The following is a 23,290-nucleotide window of genomic DNA, read 5'->3' on the forward strand; positions in this document are numbered from 1 at the left end:
AAATATAGGTTTATATAAGTATTATGTACATTATTGTTTATATATATATATATATTAAAGTACTTATGTGTAACATATTGGTTGGAACCAGTAGGTTGAAGTTTTATAATATAAATTTTCCATTCCTAAACTTATTTTATCGTAAATAATACATTCCCCCTTATAATTATGATATTAATATATTGTAATTGGTGGTAGTATATTGGTGTTGATTAGCAATTTTCACATTTAAAAAAAAATTATTTGTTCAATGGTTTTTTTTATACTAATTTTTCAATAATTCGACGAAAAACGATGAAAATTTTTACATATTTACCAATATTACAAATATTATTCCTTTTCGATAAAAAACAATAATAAGTACCTACTTACTTATTTGTTTGTTCATTTAAACTGGGCCATTATACCTACGACGATCTAGATCTAATAAATCTAAAAGTAATTTCTTGCAATTTTATGTTGATATAATATGTTAATTTTTTGGTTGTAGAGTTCAGATTTACAACATTTTGATTAATTTTACACATTAATAAATATATCACAATTTTTATTCAAAAAAAGTTTAGCTTTTCTATTTTTTCTTTCTACTGTTTAATGGTATAATTCATTCTGTTTGTATTTATAAGTTGTATGTACATAAATGCTTTAGCCTTTAAGCATAATATATGTATATTATGAATCATAAATGTAAATGTTTGTTGTGTTTTAAATTTAAATGCACTTAGGTACCTACATGTTATATCATGCAAAAAGAAGCGACCAAACTAAAAAACAAATATCGATATGGACTAAGTATTTAAAAAAAATGTATTGTAAAACATGTATAAAAAAAAAGGTGTACGACTGTTTAAGTCATACACGAAAACAAAATAAATCAATTGCATCTCTCCACTTATTTCGAACCACTTCGATCTCAATGACAAACCTGAACGCTGTATATAGTATTATTATGATTTATAGTTATTATTTTTTCATTTATAACTAAAATATTGTAAACGCAATACTATAATTTCTATCATAGTATATTTGTGTATAGATGTATATATCTATGTTCAATCTGCATATAACGTATGCAATTATTTATTTTTGCATTTATTAGGGACTAGAGTTAATCAATAATTGTCATTATAAAGTCACTATATTTATTGCAATTTTACATTTGTGTACCAAATGGCATGTAGTATGCATATTCTACAGTGGCGTGTTGAGGGGTGTTGAGGGGTATTAAAGGTTAATTCCCCCCCCCACCATTGAGAATGTTTAATGTAAAATGTTTGTATTATCAGTTCTACGTTTATTTTTTATATCAATTAAAACTAATAATGTAAAATGGTTAATTATTGTTGCCTAAATTGGCAATACTTTAATTATAATTCTTTAGAAAAAAAATAGAGGTAATTTATAGACTTATAAGTGTAGGTATAAATGTATAAAAGTGTGGTTGCTTATGATATTTTAATAATACTGTGTTATTGTTTATTTTATCAACAGTACCGCCATCGATTTCCGACTCGTTAAGTAGTTCAGATGCAATAGTTCGAGAAGGAGCAAATGTGTCGTTGACGTGTCACGTGGATGGTTATCCGAAACCAGATATCAAATGGAAACGTGACGACGGTCTACAAATCAACATCAACAAGACCTTAAACGGTACGGATTTTTATTACTGGCCATCTGCAGATATAAACATAATTTACCTTTTATTAATTATCTAATCTTAGAAATATAATATTGTATTTGCATTCGCTTACTTAGTATTTGTTTCGCATTCCATAGTTGAGCTCACCTGTACAGCTAAATAGAATATTACATTTGTACAAAACCACAGAATATCTTCACTTAAACGTATTATTATTATATGCACTCGACAATGGCACTACTAACCGCGGTGGGGATAGTCCCATCGACGGCGGCGGCGGCGGCGGCGGCGACGGTCAAAAGTTTTAGGCGCACGTCTTCTTCCCCGCTCCTCGCCTTATCCCCCCACCCCCGACACCCATGAACTCACAATACCTACGGAAACAAATGGAAATATTAAACGTTAACAACAATAATTATCGCTCTCCTGCAGGTCAGGTTATGTATATATATATATATATATATACGTATAATAATAATAATAATAATAATAATGTTTTTGCGGGGAGGGCTGCCGATCGGGACACTGCAAGGCGGAATTCGCAGTCTTATTCGCTTCCCGGGCCCCATTTAATTGGAACAACAATAATAACAACACGCGGACGGATCCGGGGAGGGTGGTGCGGTAGGACATTTTAATAGCGACAATCCTTATTGGTAGCAATGAATCATTGACAGTGTATATATACAGTCGGTCCTGCGTTGCACACAAAGGAATCCGAAAACTTTTCAAACGCGAGGGCCGGCAAAAGTTCGCCTCACGCGTAAACCCGCCGCCGCCGCCACCGCTACCACTGTTGTACCACCGATACCTATATCCATCCCAAGGCGCATTTATATATAACTTATAATACTCTCGCGCGTGTATAAGATTTGTCGTGACAACGTTATCTATATATAATATATATTATACACAGTTTATCTCCATACCTGCACGCCCCTCCCGACCCGCTCAACTCGCCCACGTTTTGCTAACCGCCTCGTCCGCGAAATAAGTTTTCGGTGCGATAATTATTATTATTGTTATTGCGTGTTTTATTATACCGCGTCCTGCATGGGTCTGTTTTTATTTGTTTATTGGTCGTCCGTCGTATATATGCATATTATAATGTCATAAAATGTATTTTTCTTGTATTATTTAAGTGAGCGAATGGGAGCAACCCACTTTGGAACTGCATCGGATCAGTCGGCTGGACATGGGCGCCTACCTGTGCATCGCCACAAATTCGGTGCCCCCGTCGGTCAGCAAACGGATAAAAGTCAGCGTGGATTGTGAGTATATATCATGCGAAAATTAATATACGTAGATAATATTAATATTAATTATATTCGTTTTCAAACGTTATCATCTTCATATATTACTGTCATATATTATTATAAAATATTCTGTAACTGGGAAATACACATTTTCATTATAATGTATTTACCTAATAAGCTACGCGATATAAAAAAAAGACATACATAATACAACGTGTTTATAGTATTCGTGGCAGTCATAATATTATGAAGAATAAACATTTGTGAGCTTCATTCTATTATAAGAATATTATGAAAAATTAAAACTATGGCGTTTGTATAAAAACTATAACATTTAATTACTATATAAAATTCCTTTAACGTCATTATTTAGCCGTTGGCTTCCCTACAGTAGGTATATTGAAAAAAATCCGTTGCCTAAGTTTTCGCTGTCGTAAACTTTCAACGGCCGGTCATGATAAAACATTTCACAGCTTCACCATGATTGTGTGAATTCCCGCTGAAAACTTTTTTATAGGAAATGTTTTCACTCGATTTCCCTGGTTTCTACTCCGCGAGTATATACTCGTGATTATGTTGTTAATGCTTCATAGAAAATTCTGAAGACATTATTACTATTTTTTGAAAGAGATCAGTGCATATAAATACCGATTAAATCATCTAGTAACAAAATGTAAAATATTACTTAATTTACAGTAAGCATTTTTTACTTACGTCTATACAAATACGCACATTCTTCATTCCGATTATTTCCGTATATTATTATTAGCTTATAATATTGTAGACAACACATGCTGTAGTTGCACAATTTATTTGTATCAACATATTTATAAAAAAGTTATAAAATATTCTATCAAAATAAACAATTTGTTTGGCCCGTTTAATATCAATCATAAACCGGTTAGTAAGTTGAAATACTTACTAATTGTTTTGTATTTAATTAAAATTGACGTACAAATCAACTAGACAGAAAGTCATAAATAATATATACTTTCATCTTTCATCAATAATATATTAATATAAAATCGAGAAAAAAGTACGGGACTTATACCTAAAGAAAATCAATTCACAAGACCACAAAAGTACCCATAATAGACTCTGTGGAACTTGGCAGAGTATGTGCAGGATAATGATTCAATTCTGTTTCGTCTGGACTGTTCACCATTTCGTCGACATTTTTATGACTGAAATGAAACGACGTACGAAATTATTATGACGGCGTTTTCGTAAAACTCTATTAATTATCATTTATCAGAATAATATTGTAGTATCATTACGTTAACATTTACATTTAAAATTAAATAGAAAGTTTCGTGAAATCAACATGACGCGTATTATTATGATTATTTATTTACATATATGTGGTAGTTATAATATAATGTAAGTCGTATAGTCACGTGATCGTTGTCGTTGAGACGTATAATATTTTTTATAACTATATCGATCTAGACGATCGAGTCCACACTAAATTGTAAACCGTATTTACTGTAACATTATGAGTGTTAAATTCCAAATCTGCAATAAAATAAAATTTATATACAGTAGAAACCGTTTAATTATAATGACTTTAAATGGACCAAAGAAAATGACATAAAGACCAAATTTTTAGTTTCCTAATATTTTTAGGACTAATTCAGGATAGTATCCTGTGGTGATACAAACTTCTATTTTTAAAATGAAAACCTCACTTTTTAGCAGTTCATTATTTAGCAGATGACTTTCTTGAGAATGCTGATGTACCTATATAAATGTAGTATTTATTAAACTTTACCATTTTTTCAAATTATTTTTATTGACAGATCAATTACTAATAAGTAAATACTAACATTTTCAAAAAACCAAACCTCCCTCCCCCCTCTCAACATTACTATTATAGACACATATTATCCTTTGAAAAATAGAAGTTATTCTATTGTCACAGAATCATGTTTATGTGATATGAAAAAACCTGAAGCATTCAAAAGTATGATCTTCAAGGGTATTCAGAAATTCCAAAATCAGAATTTGAATAAATGCATAATTTAAGCGCGAGCAAATAGGGTTGGCATGCTTAAAAAATCACGGAGTATAATGTAAACATGGTTTTTTTCGAGGTATAGAGCAAAACAGATGTGCACGCACTTCTTTCAAAATCTAAACCAATCGTGTCACTGTTCCCGAAAATTCAGTTGCACAACAGCATACTTGTTTCGTTCTAAATGCGTTCGTTGCTAACCCACACACAATAATATAATAAATGACACACGTATACACACATTATGTAATACAGCGCGAGACACGCCGCGTGCACAATTAATTATCATCATTATAATATTATTATTATTAAATTATTACTGTTTACTATAACCTATTGCGTACACGATGGTCGGCGGCGGGGGGTGTTATTATATTAGTCATATAATATAGCGGCGGCGGCGGCCTCGTTACGACATCGCGGTGTTCTTTACACTGCGCAATCATTCTGCACGCGCCCCTCTGCGCATAATTCCCACACACACACACACACACACACACACGCACACACGCACACACGCACACACACACACACAAACAAACCCCCGGACTGGCCGAGGTTGTTTAAATTCGTGTTTTGGGCACATTTTTTCATATATACTGTTTTAAACAAAGTTTTAATCGTCCGCTTGGGAACAAAACGTTTTGAGCGCATCACGCCAAGCCCACGACCGGCAAAACCCGCGATTTATTAATAAAATGAACGATGATCACCCCCGAGTCGCGATTGATATAATATTTCATTGTGCTCACGCCATATATTGTTATATATAACAGGGGTGGCTGCCGATAAGAGAGTATCACGAGCCGCGCACGTTATGATGAAAAATAATACGAAGAGCAGGAAAAGGAATAATACCAATTATTACATAATATATTAACAACAATTTTAAACGCGAGCCTACACATGATAGTTTATGACGCTAATCGAGGTTTGACAACCCTATTGCTATACAATACAGGATGAAAAATGAAAACCCGACAAATAAAATAACTTTAGTTCTAATCAATTTGTTATACATTTTTTTTTATATACATTTATTTTATAGGCGCTTGCGCTAAGTACTATAGAAGTATTATATAACATTTTTTACTTTTATTTTTTAATACTGAAAATAAAAAAATTAAATAGGATAGTTTTTTTTTTTAAAAATTCAATTCAGCCAATTGTAAATCTGATTTTTAGAAAAATGTTAGTTGTAAAAACATTTGTTTAGTTCATATGCGGTTTATTATTTTAAAGTTTTTTTTGAAATCTCATGATTTTTATTACATCCAGTTGAACTAGTCTAGTTGAAAAAGTATAGACTTTTTAAAAATATTTTTTACAATTTTTTAAATAGGCTTACCCACTTTTGTTGCAATCTAAATATACTTATAATAAGTTATTACTTTTCAAATTAAGAAGTCTCGCCGACTTCAAAAAATTTGCCATTTCCAAGAATCATATAAAGTAAACCATTTTACTTGCATAAATGTTTTTGCCATCCATAGTTTTCTAGTAATCAGATTCACAAATTACATAGCTAATTTGAAATTTTCGAAAAAAAAATTAATCAGATTTAAATTTTAAATGTTCAATGTAAATTTTCACAAGAGTTATTTAATTGGTCAGGTCTTCCTGTTACACCCTGTACAGCTGACTATGTAGTTTGAAATGTTTGAATGGAAAGAGTATAATTGTGAGCATTCCAAGTGATTATCATCACAGTGGATCACCCAAAGCACTGCAGAGCAAGTGAAAAACGACATAGATACAATACTGCTCAGTCCTCACCGTACCACGATGACAACCTGTATTAAAATATGCATGATTATTATGTACGCGTGGGTATATATTATATTACTTTGCGCGATTTTATATTATTGCAAAATCTGTTTCGTATTTAATGCACCTGTTTGCGATATCCCTCATCGCGATAAAATATTTATGACGTTAATCGTTAATATGTTTTTTTTCGATTATCCGATGATGTTTGGTTAACATGAAATAATGGTTTAGGTAAAAAAAACTACAGTTTATTTGAGTATTTCTCGTTCATATGTCGGGTACCTCACCCCCCCCCCTCCCCAACCGCCACCTGCACCCCTTCGGCCGCACAGAACGTCACTTAGTCGGCGGCCACCGACCGTCGCGTCGGGGCGATTGACGTGCGTTCGCCGTGTAATTGTATTTCATTCCATTAGCCTCGTGTATGGATTAGCCGCAAAATGTCCACCGCACATGAATAATTCTGTCAACCGCCGTTTACACCGTACGTTAATTTTGCAGTAACAATAATACAAACACAGACACTGTCAAACAAACTACAAGTGTAAAAAAATATCGTAGGAAAAATTTACCAAAGCCTCTTTTCCGCGCAGTCGACAGCATCAGACACGATTTTTCCAGGAACCTATTCGGTATTTTTTTTTCTTTTCCTCCTGTTATTTTTGTATACATAATACAATATATATATATTACGATGTCATTTGATCTACAGTTTCCAGTATTTCATTAAAATGTTAATGCACTTCCATTATTTATGAATTACGCGTGAAAGAACTCTCCAGATATATAAAAATAACATTAAACATAATAACGCTATTTGTTTTTTAATTTATTTATTGCATTTTTTTTTACTAGGATTCGTTCGGAGAATAATGGTTGTTTATATCATCGTTTTGGCTATACCATTAATTGATTGTATTATCGTATCTACCTTTTTTTGTCCGCTGTAAATTATCAAAGTTTTCTCGGAAGTCCGACAAATGATGCGACAAATTTATAATAAATTAACATGCAATTAAATAATGCATAAAAAAAATAAAAATTAAAAATTAAATTATTTTTATAATGATTGAGTCTTTGAGCTTATACTTTCATTTAAATCATATATTCAATTATCATAATCATGACACATTGAAATATCATCTTCGCTCATTGTATATATATATTTTTTCGGAATGTCATCATAATAAATCGATAATACAATTATTATTATTATTTAAGTATTCAATTACTGCATAATATATATACTTAAAATATGTGTTTGGTATGTCGTGTACGCATATTTGATGTTACGTAATTGAATCATGCTTTCATATTTTCTAATGAACTTGTTTTAACATTGCAAACTGAAACTCGATCATACTCAACAACTCAACACTCAACAGGTTACAAAACGCGCTCTAGTCTATATCATTGTCGATGTATATTATACAATATATGATCACCGATAGATAGATAATATATGTGTACGCATTGCTATGTAATTTTACGCAGATAAAATATAAATAAATTTTTTAAACAATTACTATTCACTTCGGGGTATTGTTAAAAAAATAATTTCAAATCATTCGAATCATTCGAATACGATGTCCATGGACGTCGCGTATCATATAATAATAATAATAATAATAATAATAATAATAGTATGGACGGTGACGCTTTGTATTACTAGAATACATTATTCAAAAAAAAAAAAAAAAACCGATGTTATTAACGCGTGCGACCCTTATTTTTACTTCCGTTTCATCGTGAATTGTCGGGGAGGCCGACAGCCATACAATTTATTATATATACGAGTATATATAGTATGGTTGTCGATCGTGACGGAATTTAGCTTTAGATGTATATAACACTTATACAGGGAAACGGCGATGAGATCGCTGGGCGCCGGGTATACAATATAATAATATATCAGTATTCGTCGAATGTCATCCACGCGCAAACGACCGACGACCGACACAGACCGACCTTATAGGTACCAGCAACGGTATAATGCGGTATAATATCATATACCTATGTATATACTATGGAGCCGTCTCTTCGCGAGGGGATGCTGCTGCCGCCGATGCTTCGGCAGCGGGCGCGTGCGGAGCAGCGCGAAAGACAATAGCGTCCATTAATAATCATTAAAAGGCGTTTGCGCTCGGTTCGCGTATAATATAATATTTATAATAGTAATCATTATAATAATGATAATAGTAATAATAATAATACACGAGCTCGCGCGAGTGTTATATAATAATAATAATAATAATAATAATATTATATTATATTATAAAAGACGCAACGTTATATGAATATCTTCGGGATCGTCAGGTATTACCGGCGCGGTGGCGGCGGCGTCACGTAAAACTGCGACCCGTCGACAACAAAGGGATAATTAATCATCGGTTAAATAGCTGGTCGTCAACCACGGGCCGACCCCATCCCCGAGATTGTACTTTTTTTCACATTTTTTATTATTATTATTATTTTTTGTATACGTACATAATATTATTATTATACACGATATATATTATGTATATATTTGTGTATACATTATATACACCAAAACGGCCCTCCGATGATGCCATTTAGTCATTCCTCCCTCGGCCATTGTCCTTATTGTTGTGAAAAAATAATTATCACGGCCATTACAGTGCGCAATTGTTTTGATAACGAAAAAATGTAAAAATATAATAGTAATATTATAATATCAAATGCCACGAGTCTCGGTGGACGGAGACCCGACTTTCGAACGTTTGGTGAACATTTTTTTTATGGCGTATAATGTGCACGAATATAAAACGAGCGAGGACCGCTCATACGTCACACACTCACATGAGCTATAGGGTTAATATATTACGACTTGGGAATGTTTGGATCGCCGCGCGATATTAAAGAAAATGTATATTATGAAAGTTATTAACATATACCGTGTCTTGAAATATAATGCTCTAAACGCTAAATTAAATTTTAACCATCTTAGCCGCAGTTTTCTTGATTATTTTTATTATTGCATTTAATGTCACTTTAATTTTTGAGCGATACGAACGCTACAAATTGTATGAAAATTATAAAATTATCATACACAAATCAAAATATGTATGTATAAAACATATCTTGGGTGATATGGTAAATCGCATTGTGTAGTAGCATTGTAGCAATATTATGTAGGCATGGTATGTATTATTATTTTTGCTATAGTAACTACAACAATATGCATTTTTAATAATAAGGTCATTGTGTAATAATTAATAACAGTTGTCGACAAAATAAGTATATAATATATAATTATGCATTTAAATATTATATCACTGTGCAATACTATAGTCAACATTATTGAATAATTTTCTCCGCGTTTACCTGACAGTGTACTACAGTGTATGTATTTTTATTAATAAAACAATTTATGTCTCAAACACAAATATCAAAATCATAAGCTAACGACCGCTATTTTTGTCGTTTCATTGATGGTCGCTATCACTGAAATAACTTTTAGCGCGGCCGCGTTGTGGCGACACTCCTGTGGTACACTCGGGATCCTCGCGGCAGATAGTGATAAAACAATTTAATAACAAATAAATACTGTATCATAATATATTCTTATACTTGTTATTATACATGAAATATCTATTTTATTTTTTATGTATAATATAATCTAATATTAAATATTTTATATTATAAAAAAAAAATAAGGTTATATATTTCAAAACTTTCCTCAACCCGCTAAACATATTATAATTGAGGCCCATTTTTGCGTCGTGACTCTCCAGCTTGGAAATATCTAATCTAGTAGGTATTTTTGAAAAATGCATAATTTTGTGTCAGAAAATAAAATCGTCTTGTTATGTTAACACAATCAATAATTATTAAAACTAGTTTAATGATTATTTGAAAACTTATCAATATATTATTACTTTTAACAAAGAAAACAGTAAATATAAATTATATTTATCATTGATTTGATCGCAATTATTTAATGAAAATAATAACATATTATACACTATCCTTTTTGGGGTATTTTCGATTATTAGTTTTTCAGTCATTATGGAAATAGGGAGCAATAAAAATTGTTTGGACAGCTTACAAACTATAAACAAACTTGAACGTGGTTGTTTGTAATGTGATAACATGATATACGTCCATGAAACGTAACTTATAACAGCAAACTATAAGTTTATACATGATTAAACTTAATTACTTTGTGGAAACTTGGATCGGTCAAATCGATCAGTATCTAAAACGAAAGAGTCCACAATAATTATTCCGGTCTTGTACATAGAATATATACATTGCATATCATCATACTTCATACGTCACGAATATAATAATAATTATTAATTTATAATATTATTACACTGCATGTATACAGCAGTGTACAATATAATATGAAATGTGCAATAACACCATATTATCATAAACTACTAATTTATATATAGAGCGCTTGTATAATATATACGCGAAGGTTTAATAATTTTTGGACAGAGTTAAGACGACGGCTAATAACTTTTTAATGCAGCGAATATAATATGAGCGTTTAAAAATCATCAAAGGACTCATTATAATGGGTGCTTGCACGGACGAGTATAATAATAATAATAATATATTATCGTGCATAATGCGCAATACTATTTATATTAAAAATGATAAATTGTTATGTTTATTATCAGCGCGGCAAATTATATTATATCCGGAGCAGCACTTTAGCCCTAGCTCGTCATACTATTATAAAATTATTATACAATACTACGGTCTTGTTGGTGATGGGAAAGATGAGGGGGGGGGGTACGAAAATAAAAACAGATGTTTCGAGACGGAGAGTTATGAGCCACCTAGCCATATTATTATAAAAGTATATGTAAATATATTTTAGTGGCATTCGGATGATTATTATTATTATTATTATTATTATTATCATCGTTATTATGGGGCAGAAAGAAAAAACACGCCACAGCGCGCCATCACTCCGAAAGCTCGCGCGGAACAGATCAGCCGGATCCGTTTACACGGATAGGTGATTTCGTCCCGAACGGTTCGTTAACCGTAATACGTTTTTAAAAACTTGTTTCTTATCTCCTAATTGGTCTGGTTGGCAATCGTCCGCGAAACGGATGTTTTCGAGAAACTAGTCAAAGTTTTCGCGCTTGGACGCGCGCCGCCCGGAAATTAGATAACATCAATAGTTTTACTTAACTGATATTACGCGCGTAATGCTTTTGATTCTACGCATACACATAGGTACCCGTTTCTGTACAAAGGTATTAAATCGTTTTGGGTGTCCGACGTGCCTTCAGAGTTTCGAACTCGTTTTTGACGAATCGAACGTCGCGTGATTTTAAAACTCTCAGTTCGCTTTTATGTCGATTTATTTCGACGACTTTTTACGACTCAATATAATATATATATATATATATATATATATATATACAATATAATAATTATGTATGACAATCAATGGAAGTTCCACCCCTCCCCCCACCACATACACACACGCACAATTACGCCACCGCGCAAATGACTTATACGGCCGACGTATATTTATGATAAATTAAAACCGAAGAATGTGCACAACGTACAATGAAATTCTATCCACTGATATTATCGTCATTTCTGTGAATTTGTGTTCAGACGTTTTTAAGATGTATAAATATATGAAGGTATATGTTTTCTTTTGTTTAAATATAATTTATCATCGACCTTTTGTCTAAAGCTCTGTCGTTGAGGATATAATATTTTTGTTTTGTACATTATATTAGGTAGGTATATACATTGCAATATCAGAATTAATTTTTCTACCTCTTCCTCTCTCAGTGCTTAAGCTTGTTGCTATATAGTATACTCCTAACCAAATAAGAATAACATAGTACCTAACTTACTTATCTCAACTTTAATCTATAATTGAACAGAAAACGTAATTAAAACTAATTCTATAAATATGTTCTTTGTTGTGAAGTGTACAAACGCTGTATGTGATATAGTTTGGTTCTCGGTAGACGGTAGTTAATAGTTATACATGTGAGTATATTATACATAGTTTCTGTTAGTTAATGATAAACTAATAAACATGAAATGGTATTGAAACTTAAAAGGTCTGAGCGAATAATTTCATTTTTGAAGTTTGTACCATTTTATGAAAAAAATTGTTTTTCCTTTTTAAAATAACTCAGACAATTCCAAAATAAAATTAAAAACAGTGGCGCAGCGATGCGCTTATCTAAATATAAAATAATAACAATAAAAAAAACAAACATGTATCTAATATATAAAAATCTCGTGTTACGGTGTTTGTGGTCGCACTCCTCCGAAGCGGCCCGATTTTAATGAAATTTTTTTTTTAACTTTGATAAGTATGAGGATAAGTCGCTTGTACTATTCACCTTCCTACCACACCCCAACTTTTTAAACTTAACTTTTTCAGATTTACGAAGGAAATTTTTGTTTATAAATGGTTGCTATTGGTTATTGGAGAAATATAAATATATTTAATAGAAATTGGTATTTTTTTTTTTTTGTTTATTGGTAGCCAGTGGTTAATTGGCCATGTCAGGTATAAGCATCATGCATTAAATTAAATTTTCGCACATTTTCTACCGAGGCGGCTGTGTTGCCCTTATAGGCTTTAGTCACTCATTGGCGGGTTTGCAATCAAAATAAAAATAAATCAAAATAAAACATATCATTTATAACACAGAGTACTGGTCAAGCGGGGTCCCCAATCCACCATAGTTGGATTGTTTACCTCATAATATCTGGCTCACATTATCGCAAGCGAGTATCATTATAGAGTTGTAATTTTTAATGAACAACCAAGTGCATGTGCTGCTAGTATAACATAAATAGCTATTTAATTACTATTAACTATCCGTGTATACTCGTGTAGATAAATTCGACTAGGAACTGTATTCACTTTGAAATTGCAATTTATTGTTGTGTCTAATTTTAGCCATACATAAAGCTTCGACTTCAATTTCTACTCCAGTTTTCGTTTAACAGATGGTAGAATTTAAAACTATATATGAAAAAAAATATAATTTAATAAAAAATATCCGTCCCCCCCTCCCACATGGAAAAGAACAGACAGCTTTTTAGTTGTATGCAGGAGCAAAGCCCCCATAGGTAGCTAACATTGATAGTTATTTAAAATATTAGCCTCCTTGAAATGTATATTAATTGATATCCGCCGAAGACTTTCGAAATTTCATTACACATCGTTAATTGAATTATGTATTTGTTCTGTCAATTATATTTAAAATACAAAATAAAATCTCACTCATTTTATGTTATTAATTTTAGACACATTAATAGCACATTTTTATTGCAAGTAAAACATGTTAATAATTTACATCGTGTTATAATATTTTTCAGTATCGAGTTTTAATGTTTCTATATAAATTGCTCATAATTTCATCTTATTAAATTTTATTCAAATTATTAAATATTTCATTTCATTTCATTTAGATTATTATATTTACAGTATATTCTATAAAACGGTTATAATCTGTTATTAAAACGTAAAGTGTTTATATTGCATATTTGTGTAATACCATTTAATAAATATTTAGTATTTTTATTCAAGCATTTTACTGCAGAATGTTTAAAATATTATAACAGTGCTGTGTAATAATATAATGTAATATAATGTAATATATTGATTATATTGGTTATGGTTGTTATGTTGGTTTATGTACCCTCTTCATAATTTATAGTTGATAAATGATATATTATTGTAATATTTTGGATTGATTATGATTTATATATCATATACAATCGCTGCATCGCGCATCGTGTAAACTTGATAAACTGTATCATATTTTCGATTTGAATATATTGCATAAGAATTTTCATGCAGCAACATAATTCATATTATAATATGATGGTCAATAGTTTTTGTTACTTTTTAAAATCGTTACCTTCGTTGTACAGTTATAGATTTTACTTTTAAGATTTATAGTATGTAGGATATTCAATGAATATCAAACAGCTAGTTTTTATCTATACCACATTGAGTTGTGATAAAATTATGCAAACATTGTACTGTAAGACGTTCACGTTATCGCGTTTCGCACACGAGACTCTTCAACTATATTATTTTCGTCTCAAATTAGTTTAGGATATTTAATATGCCATAATAATTCTAGTAAACTGCATTATAACGGTTTATGACGTCATATTTATGTGCTCAGTCTGGTTTAAACATATACACAGATACATACATTGTTATATGTATAGTGTGGGTATTGTATAATATTATATAGACAACAACTAAACATTATGTTCGGAGAAAAAGTGCCTGTTTTACTGTCTTACAGTATATCCGCAGTTGATTAAAAATGTCAGTAAAAGTATTCGAGTTTGAAAAGATGAACACTCATAATATAATCACCCAAATTGCACTACCTATAGGCTATATTATCGTTGCAATACGTAGATTGTTGATATTTTATGTACACATAAATGAATGATATGTAATAATATCATAACAGTTGGCATACAGAGCGTGTTATAGTGACAAATGTAATTTATTAACTATAACTATAAATTATAATACAATCCATTTTGTACTTGTCAATATGTTATTTTTTATACAATAACCATAATATAATTTATAATGTCTAAATGGAAAAAAAATAAAAGTTATTAGGTAGGTACATTGTATTTAATTAGTTTATTGCATCTGTAAGTGATCTATGTCACATCCTATATAATTTATGATGCAATTCAATGCTCATTAAATTATAATAATATGGTACACGTGTGGAATATATTTCCTTTTCTTGGATAATGTAAACAATCAACAGTGTACGATACATTGTAATCGTGAAAACAATACTTGGTGATAAAATTAACCTAGTTTGATTGCCTCTTTGAAGACAAAACAATTTAAAAATTCAATTTTAAGTTTTTATGATTTATGATTTATTCAGCAATATACTTAATATAATATAATAGATCCATAATTATTTAAAATATACGTATAATATGGGTAACGACGTTGATTATCAATGTCGCTATAATATTATTGTGTTCGTCGGACCCCGATTTTCGGGTAAACGCGACAGACCGTTTCCAGTCATTGTTTTCCTTCTTTGACCGACGACCGCAACATAAACATTTTTCGGTTGGTTTTTTTTTGTTGTTGTAAAGTTTAAGTTATTGTCCTATCGTAATAAATTAAATTGTTTGTATTTTCAATAAATAATAGATTATAAATACGATTTTGTGAACACAAATGAATTTTAAAAATTAAAGGCTTGTTAATAAATTATATTATATTTACCATTAATGTTAACAAGTTTTTACGATTTTGTATATTAATATCGGTACATAATATGTATGCAATGTTTTCAAGGATTGAAAATTCGAATCTTCCCTTAACCACCTGATCCAAAGAAGCCCCCGTAGCCTCATTCACCCCCTCCCCCCACTAATACACAACCATATAGTATAGGTACCATTATACCGTACGACTTGCAGATTACATGGTGTCGTTATTTACACCTTACACGTCACAATACCTATATAGTACGTTGGCAAATATAGTTTTCAAAACGGGATTATATTATATACACTTCGTATACGCCACAACAACAATATAGTAATAACTGTCGTTTAGACTCGCGGATTTTTTATTTTTTTATTTTTTACTCCGCATTATAATACTGTGCAGCGGTTTACGTCTTACAATACATAATAATAATAATAATAATAATATTACGATGACGTGTGTTTGGTTTTTTCCACAACAGTCCCGCCGATGCTGTGGATACCGCATCAGCTGGTCGGCGTACCGCTGGGCTACAACGTGACGCTGGAGTGTTACACCGAGGCGCACCCGACGTCCCTGCACTACTGGACCCGAGACAGCGGACAGATGTTGCACGACAGCGGCAAGTACAAGGCCGTGTCCATACAGGGCGCCCCGTCGTACAAGGTGCAGATGAAGTTGACCATCGTGGACGTGTCGCAGACCGACTACGGAGTGTACAAGTGCGTGGCGAAGAACTCGCGCGGCGAGACCGACGGCACGATCCGGCTGTACAGTGAGTGGTCGCACTTGATTACTTACACGCCCACACACACACACACACACACACACACACACACCCATAGCGTATTTTTAGATATTTTTTTTGTGCGTTTAGATCTAACTGTAGTATCATCGTAACGCCCGTGCATATAATAATATGACGGTGTACGAAACGCCACGTTTTTAGCAGCTAACCTGCACCTCCCCCGCCGCTTCCACCGCTCTGCTGTGTAGTGTCGCCTGCACCCGCGGTGTCGTTATAATATATAATATGTATAATAATTATAACCAATAATGTGTGTGCATAGAAAGATATCTGCAAGACGCGTGTGTATAGTTACTGTACAATACGTTGTCCGGGGACGTACTCGAAAAACTTTCCAAAAGACATCATCCTCTAACGAACGATCCTACTCTCGGGGCGGGATTATCAAAATATTGTTGGGATCTGTAGTTGTGGTACTAAAATTGAAAAAAAGAGCAACCTTTACACCTTCGATTTCGTGGTGTCGAGCACTATTGTAGCGATCACTACATGGCCGGCAAAACTACAAAAGTAATACTGAAGGTTAACGGAAAGTGCGCACGAACCTCACCCAACAATGTTTATAAATATCTTTGTTGGACATTGTTTGATGAAGAATGTCGAAAAATGTCGGTCAATGTCGAAAATTATGTCTAGAAATAAAACAAATTGTAGTGCTCGAACTTTAGCCCTACATCACGAAGTTTTGCAATACATATAGGTATTTAACTTATCTTCTACTTTCAAAAATGGTCCAACAAATATAAGTACATCTCTTTCAATGAGAAAATCACTCCATGAAATACGTTTCCATTTCTTAAGCAATTTAAAATGTAATTGTTTCTTTTTTTTCCATTTACCGCAGCGCTACTATTTGAATTACATGTATTATAAATTATAATAATGACGTAATAACCAATCAAAATTATAACTATCAATTTTACCTTCAATATTTTGTGTGTCTCAAAATCCCACCCAAAATATGCCTATTAATGAGAAAATAAACATTTAAGTTTGATTTAAAAAAAAAATAATTTAATCAACAGTTATTAATACATTATTTTCCGGTACGCCTTTTGATTTTGTTATGTACGTCCCTTGTGCTTAAAATATTATGTTATAACGAATTGTATACAGCTGCTTTTACTACCCTTGCAGCATACCATTATACCATTTGCTGAAGCTTGGCGTATTTATTGCACCTATTTTTCCCTATTTCAGTCCAGATCTATTACAAGGGTCAAGGACAACCAACTCTAGAAAACTATGAATACAACCTAGTCTCGATAACTCAAATCCCGAGGGGAACAAAAATAACAGTTAAGGTTTTTCTAATTAGAAGTTCACGGCATTAATACCAAATAAAAGTGTTTTTACAACTTACTTACAACTTACTGCTTTTCGTTGTCTGATTCATATAAGCCAATATGCAGTCAGTCCATTAGAATCTATAAAAAGTTATGCAAATATATTTTTTTGTCTGTGCAATATAGTTTCCCAGTTAAACATATAATTACATAATATATTTTTTAATGTTTGAACAATTTTTTTTTCTCTAGTTTAGTGTTGAAAACTGTTTTTATTGTTTCTTGAAATTCTTTTTTTGGAGTTACTGCTTATAATTTATTGGCAGTATTATAGTCGCATTTCGTGTACCTATTTGCCCCTTCATTCGTGCGGCGTCTGATCTTGAAGAGCAGACTGTTGTACTCCCAAGTCGATTGCGTATGCGTTTAATTTCGTATATTTTTTTTATTTTTAGAGATATGACAGTTACAAATTAATAAAGAAACTGCAAAATTATTCTTTTTTACCTCAGTTTCAGAGTTTCGTGCCCCAGTATATTATATATTATTACTGTTCTGCGTAGAGGAGTTATAATTGCTTTAGGATTCTCCGGATTTTGTCTTTGTTTCGTACGTTTCCGGTATTCGGTTTTTTAACCGTCATCTGTTTTACTCTTAAGTCTTCTGTATTATTTTTACAATAAATTCCAAGACCATAGTGTGGAGTTAGAATTACTTTGCAATTCAAAGAATATAGAGTTAACATTTTCGACGGGAATTAATACTTACGGAGTACTGAATTATTTCCTCAGAAATTTATGACTGTGTGGATTGAAATAACGAAAATCATCCAGACTAATTTATCTTGTGTAAAACAACCGAAAACGGCACACTTGAAATAGTAATATTTTGAAAAGTGGTATGGTGTTTCAATCAATTTTTTACGTTTTTGTTCTTGTATGACAGATATTTTATCGCATTATACTTTAATTAAAAAAAAAAAAATTTTCTCCTTCACATTTCAAAGAAAATTTCAGAAAACTAATATTTTAATGTTCAAATCAAAACAAAATGTCATCTATCGTCCTCTTACAATATGAGTTATTTTCCAATACACTGCAAACATTATCTTAAGCATGTTTTACTATAGCTTAAGCCAAACACTTTATCATCACATAATTATTTTTAGCTTATGAAAGTACTTTGACACCACAGATGGTTAAGGATTACATCCGAGTACTTAATGTGAATGGGGTCGGGTGTTTGGGTAGACGTCGAGTGTTCTTAGTTTGTAATTCACTACTCCCCGTCCATTAATGCTGTTTAATGTGTGCTGCGATTTACGCTTATAGAAAATATAAAAATGTATAATTCCTCTAGCGAAAAATCCATTCCGATTCGCATGACAAGTTTATTTTTTTCAATGTTTTCGCTTGCAATTAATTCACTTTGATTTTGAATATGGTATGAGCTAGTGTTATATTTTACATATTAAACAACGCGATATCCGTGTTACTATACTATAGTCGTAACTACTATCTCTATACATTAAACATTAATCAAATGTATTTTTTTAATTTCTATTGAAACATCTGTTTGATTATTAACATTCACTAAATTATATTGCTTCTAGAACTCACTTTTGAACTAACTTATAGATTGCAATTAAATTAATTTGAAAATGGTTCTAAAATTTCATGAAATTAATCTTATTGAAATATTTCATTTTGACGAAAAATAAAAATCAAATTTTCATTTAAAAGCTGTAGTTGAAAGTACAGTAAACATCTCTACTTAGTTAAAATATCTTAGTGGACAATGCTATTGTAATATTGCTTACATTGAACATTATATAAATTACATAATGATTATTAATTTTATGTATTATAATATATTATCTTTTCTACATCGTGATCGGGAGTTAAATATAGATAATCACTAATCAGGCATAAAATCAGTCTGACCATTAGTTATTTTTTGGTGGTGATTTTATGAAACACATCAAAAAACACAAAATTAAAAAAATATATTTTTCAATATTTCAAGAAGGATGAAACTTTCAAGTTTGAAATATTTCAAAGTGAAAATTGCATTTGAAATATTCTACACTCATTAAGTCATAACTCTAAATTTGAATGACAGTTTCAAATACTATGGGTAGGTATTTTTTCCTACTGAAATTACATACTATGAAAAAATTTACTATTTTACTATTGTATTTATGATCATTATTATAATTATTGCATTAAATAATGACGTGTTCAGTTTTCCGTGCAAATAACACACACACACACACACACACACACACACACACACACACATGTGCACATACGCATCTGCAGTTGAACTGCAGTCGAGTTTAAACGGAATTATTGTTTTAAATAATACGATTCGACCACAAGTCGATGTATCGTTTCTGATGTAAACACGTGTAACGGACACTTGCCGGGTTCAATAATTAATTTCGTTTTGGAACGTAGTCGTTCGTCGTACACCGCACGACGTCCGTGGTCGTGACACGTCGAATCACAGTCGGATCATTTCCCGCAGAACCCACGAAACAAAATCGAGCCCATACAATTACACACACCATCATCACATCAATAATATATAATAATAACGATAATAATAATATGCGTTGTGCACGCGTGTACACGTCGACCGTCGCGATCCGAAGCTGCCGACCGAGACCGGCACACACGGGCCACGACGACACGCGCAAACACGTCTTCCTCGACCATCGGAATTCCACGTTTGCGGCGCCGGTGCTAGCTGCTGCAGAGTATCGCGGCTACCTCTCGTCCGGGGAGGGTGCGGCGCGTGTAAATATGCACAATTATTTGTCGTAGTCGATGCGGGTGTGCGTGTGCGTGTCGCATAACCGCACCGGTCGCGCGGTTCCCGGCGGTTTATTATACCCGCTCACACGGCACGGGGCGGTATAGGGACGAGGGGGGGGGGCAAAGGGTTTTAAATTAGTCTCGGAGAAAATGCTCGCGGTATATTATAACCAAAAGCCAGTGGTGCGGCTATCATCGTGTGTGCGTCGTACGTTTGACGTGTTTGGTCGGTAGCGGTCTGCAGGTCGGTGTGTACAGCGTCATGTATATGTACTGTTTTATTATACCTACACACACATATAGGTTCACCTACCGTAACCGTGTGCGGTATACTGCGCGCGGGTAGGTGTACATTATGTATATCGCCGTGGAAAACGCGCTCGGTCTTCGGATGTAATAATAATAATAATAATAATAATAATATGTACGCCTGCGGTCTGAATTGTAATTAACATATGCTGCCCGCGGGCGCGGTACATGCGGCTGACCACGGGTTGATATCCATCCGAAAACGGATGTTAAAATAATTAGTTTCCACGACCACCGGTAATGAGCAATTTCGCAAAAGGACTGCTGCAGTCCTCCGGGCTCATCGGCGACCGCGCATTCTAAGGCAGCCGCCGCCGGTAATAGTTTCGACAAGAAATCGTTTTGCGCCAGTAAACGAGCACGCCGCCGCACGATAACCGTAAACGCTATATTATTGTCCTACATATACCGCAAACCCGCCCATCTCGTTTAACCGTAAACTTTCCCGCGCGATAGACGCGGTGGGCTCGAAGGGATGGGTGTGCCCCCGTGAGAGGACCACCACCGCGCTGCAGCTTGAATATAATTTTACTGCCCGTTCGATATATGGTTGGAGGAAATACGTCGTATAGGAGAAGATTCTTGCACAGTTGTAAAAAAGTCCATCGAGGGTGAAGCGCGATCAGATTTTCTAGTGACTGCCGTTTTTGGACACGAGTACCTAGACTCTAGAGTTACAAGATATCTGAAAAATATAAAAATGTACCTATACTCGTCTTAAACGGTGCCTATGTGCAATTATATTCTACCAATAACTGTCAAATTTGTTGAACTGAACTTCTAATGTTTCGTCATTTTCAGAATCAATTTTTGAACAAAATTCCCAATAGGCTTTTATGATAAGACGAAGAGGGGCGATTTATACTCGAGGGTGCGATATACATATTGGTCAAAAATTTAAATGATTTTATCTTCAAAAAAGTTTGAAAACCGATGATATTAATTGTCAAGCAATGTTTTATTATATTATGCTGGTAGGTAACACTAATAATTATTATAAAACTCAGCTATAGTGCTTAGACATTTGTAAGCAATCTCATAGACCATATGATAACGTACAACAGTAACTTTCGGTAACGAAAACATAAGTCAGCAGTTTAATTTGATCAGGTTGATATTTAAAAAACAACTTCTTACTTGTATGAGTGTATGACTTATATTTTTATAAAATTCAATCAATGTACTTACTAAAACACAGGTTCCCAAACTGCGGGTAGTGATTATATTTTGGATGGGTCACATTATGTTTTGGAGTACTTAAATATTTTTATTATATACAATATTTAATATTCGATAACTTCAGAACATAATATAAATATAAAAAAAAAACTAATACTATAATTATTATGTATAAATTCAAATACATATGGTACAGTATTAAGTATTTTCCATGCGACTAAATTTCACGTTGGTGTTCGAATTTAGTTTTACCATTGATCACTGTACATTGCGATTTAGTAATTAATTTTTTTTATTTCTTATTATTACCTATTTACCACATGAAATCGTTACTTAATATTAGCAATTTTACATGGAGGAATTGAAAAATATGTCTTCGAAAACTGGAATCCATCTCGATGCGCTTTTTCGGTTATGCGTAAGAAACAAGATATGATCGTGGATCTGGGAACCTTTTTTTATTTTGGCAGACAAGGGATCCGTGTCCTAGGAGCCAGACAGGAGGATTAAAGTTCATAGCGATTAGCGAGTTTGAATCTCAATACTTACACAATCTCCCATCTAGACTCGCTTGTTCATAAAATCATTTTCTAAATTAAGACACTATTGTATTACAAATAAAAATATGACGTGTGCGAAATTGACAAGAAATCAAATATCGGAAATACATTATTATACCCGTGAAAAATAATAAAACTATTTACTGCAGAACGCGATGTATTTACGATAACATAATGAAAGAATTTTATTGTGTAAGCATATATATTTTCTATGTATTATGTTTTCAAATTATATTATATTTTATCTGTATTTGCCAATCTTGCAATAAATGAATTATTACAATGTTCATAACTTTCTGCGTTAAGAAGATCAGAGAGTGCTACGAGAACGCAGTAGAATGATAAAATAAAGCACGTTTTAGACATTTTATATTTAATATTATAATAATCTTTTGTAAGCTCA

At 32.5% G+C, this 23,290-nt stretch overlaps 1 protein-coding gene across 4 annotated transcripts in view; it reads left to right on the plus strand.

The window, feature by feature from the left end:
• The window catches only part of LOC111032959 (neurotrimin-like), a 106,006-nt gene that overhangs the window by 64,407 nt on the left and 18,309 nt on the right, over positions 1 to 23,290 (plus strand). For all 4 annotated transcript variants that reach the window (XM_022313462.1, XM_022313463.1, XM_022313460.1 and 1 more), the window contains exons 4-6: positions 1,492 to 1,650; positions 2,782 to 2,910; positions 16,408 to 16,701. In XM_022313462.1, the coding sequence (XP_022169154.1) occupies positions 1,492 to 1,650; positions 2,782 to 2,910; positions 16,408 to 16,701 (582 nt within the window). The remainder of the gene's footprint in view (positions 1 to 1,491; positions 1,651 to 2,781; positions 2,911 to 16,407; positions 16,702 to 23,290) is intronic.

This window comes from Myzus persicae, unplaced genomic scaffold (genome assembly GCF_001856785.1).
Source record: "Myzus persicae strain clone G006 unplaced genomic scaffold, MPER_G0061.0, whole genome shotgun sequence".
NCBI lineage: Eukaryota > Metazoa > Arthropoda > Insecta > Hemiptera > Aphididae > Myzus > Myzus persicae.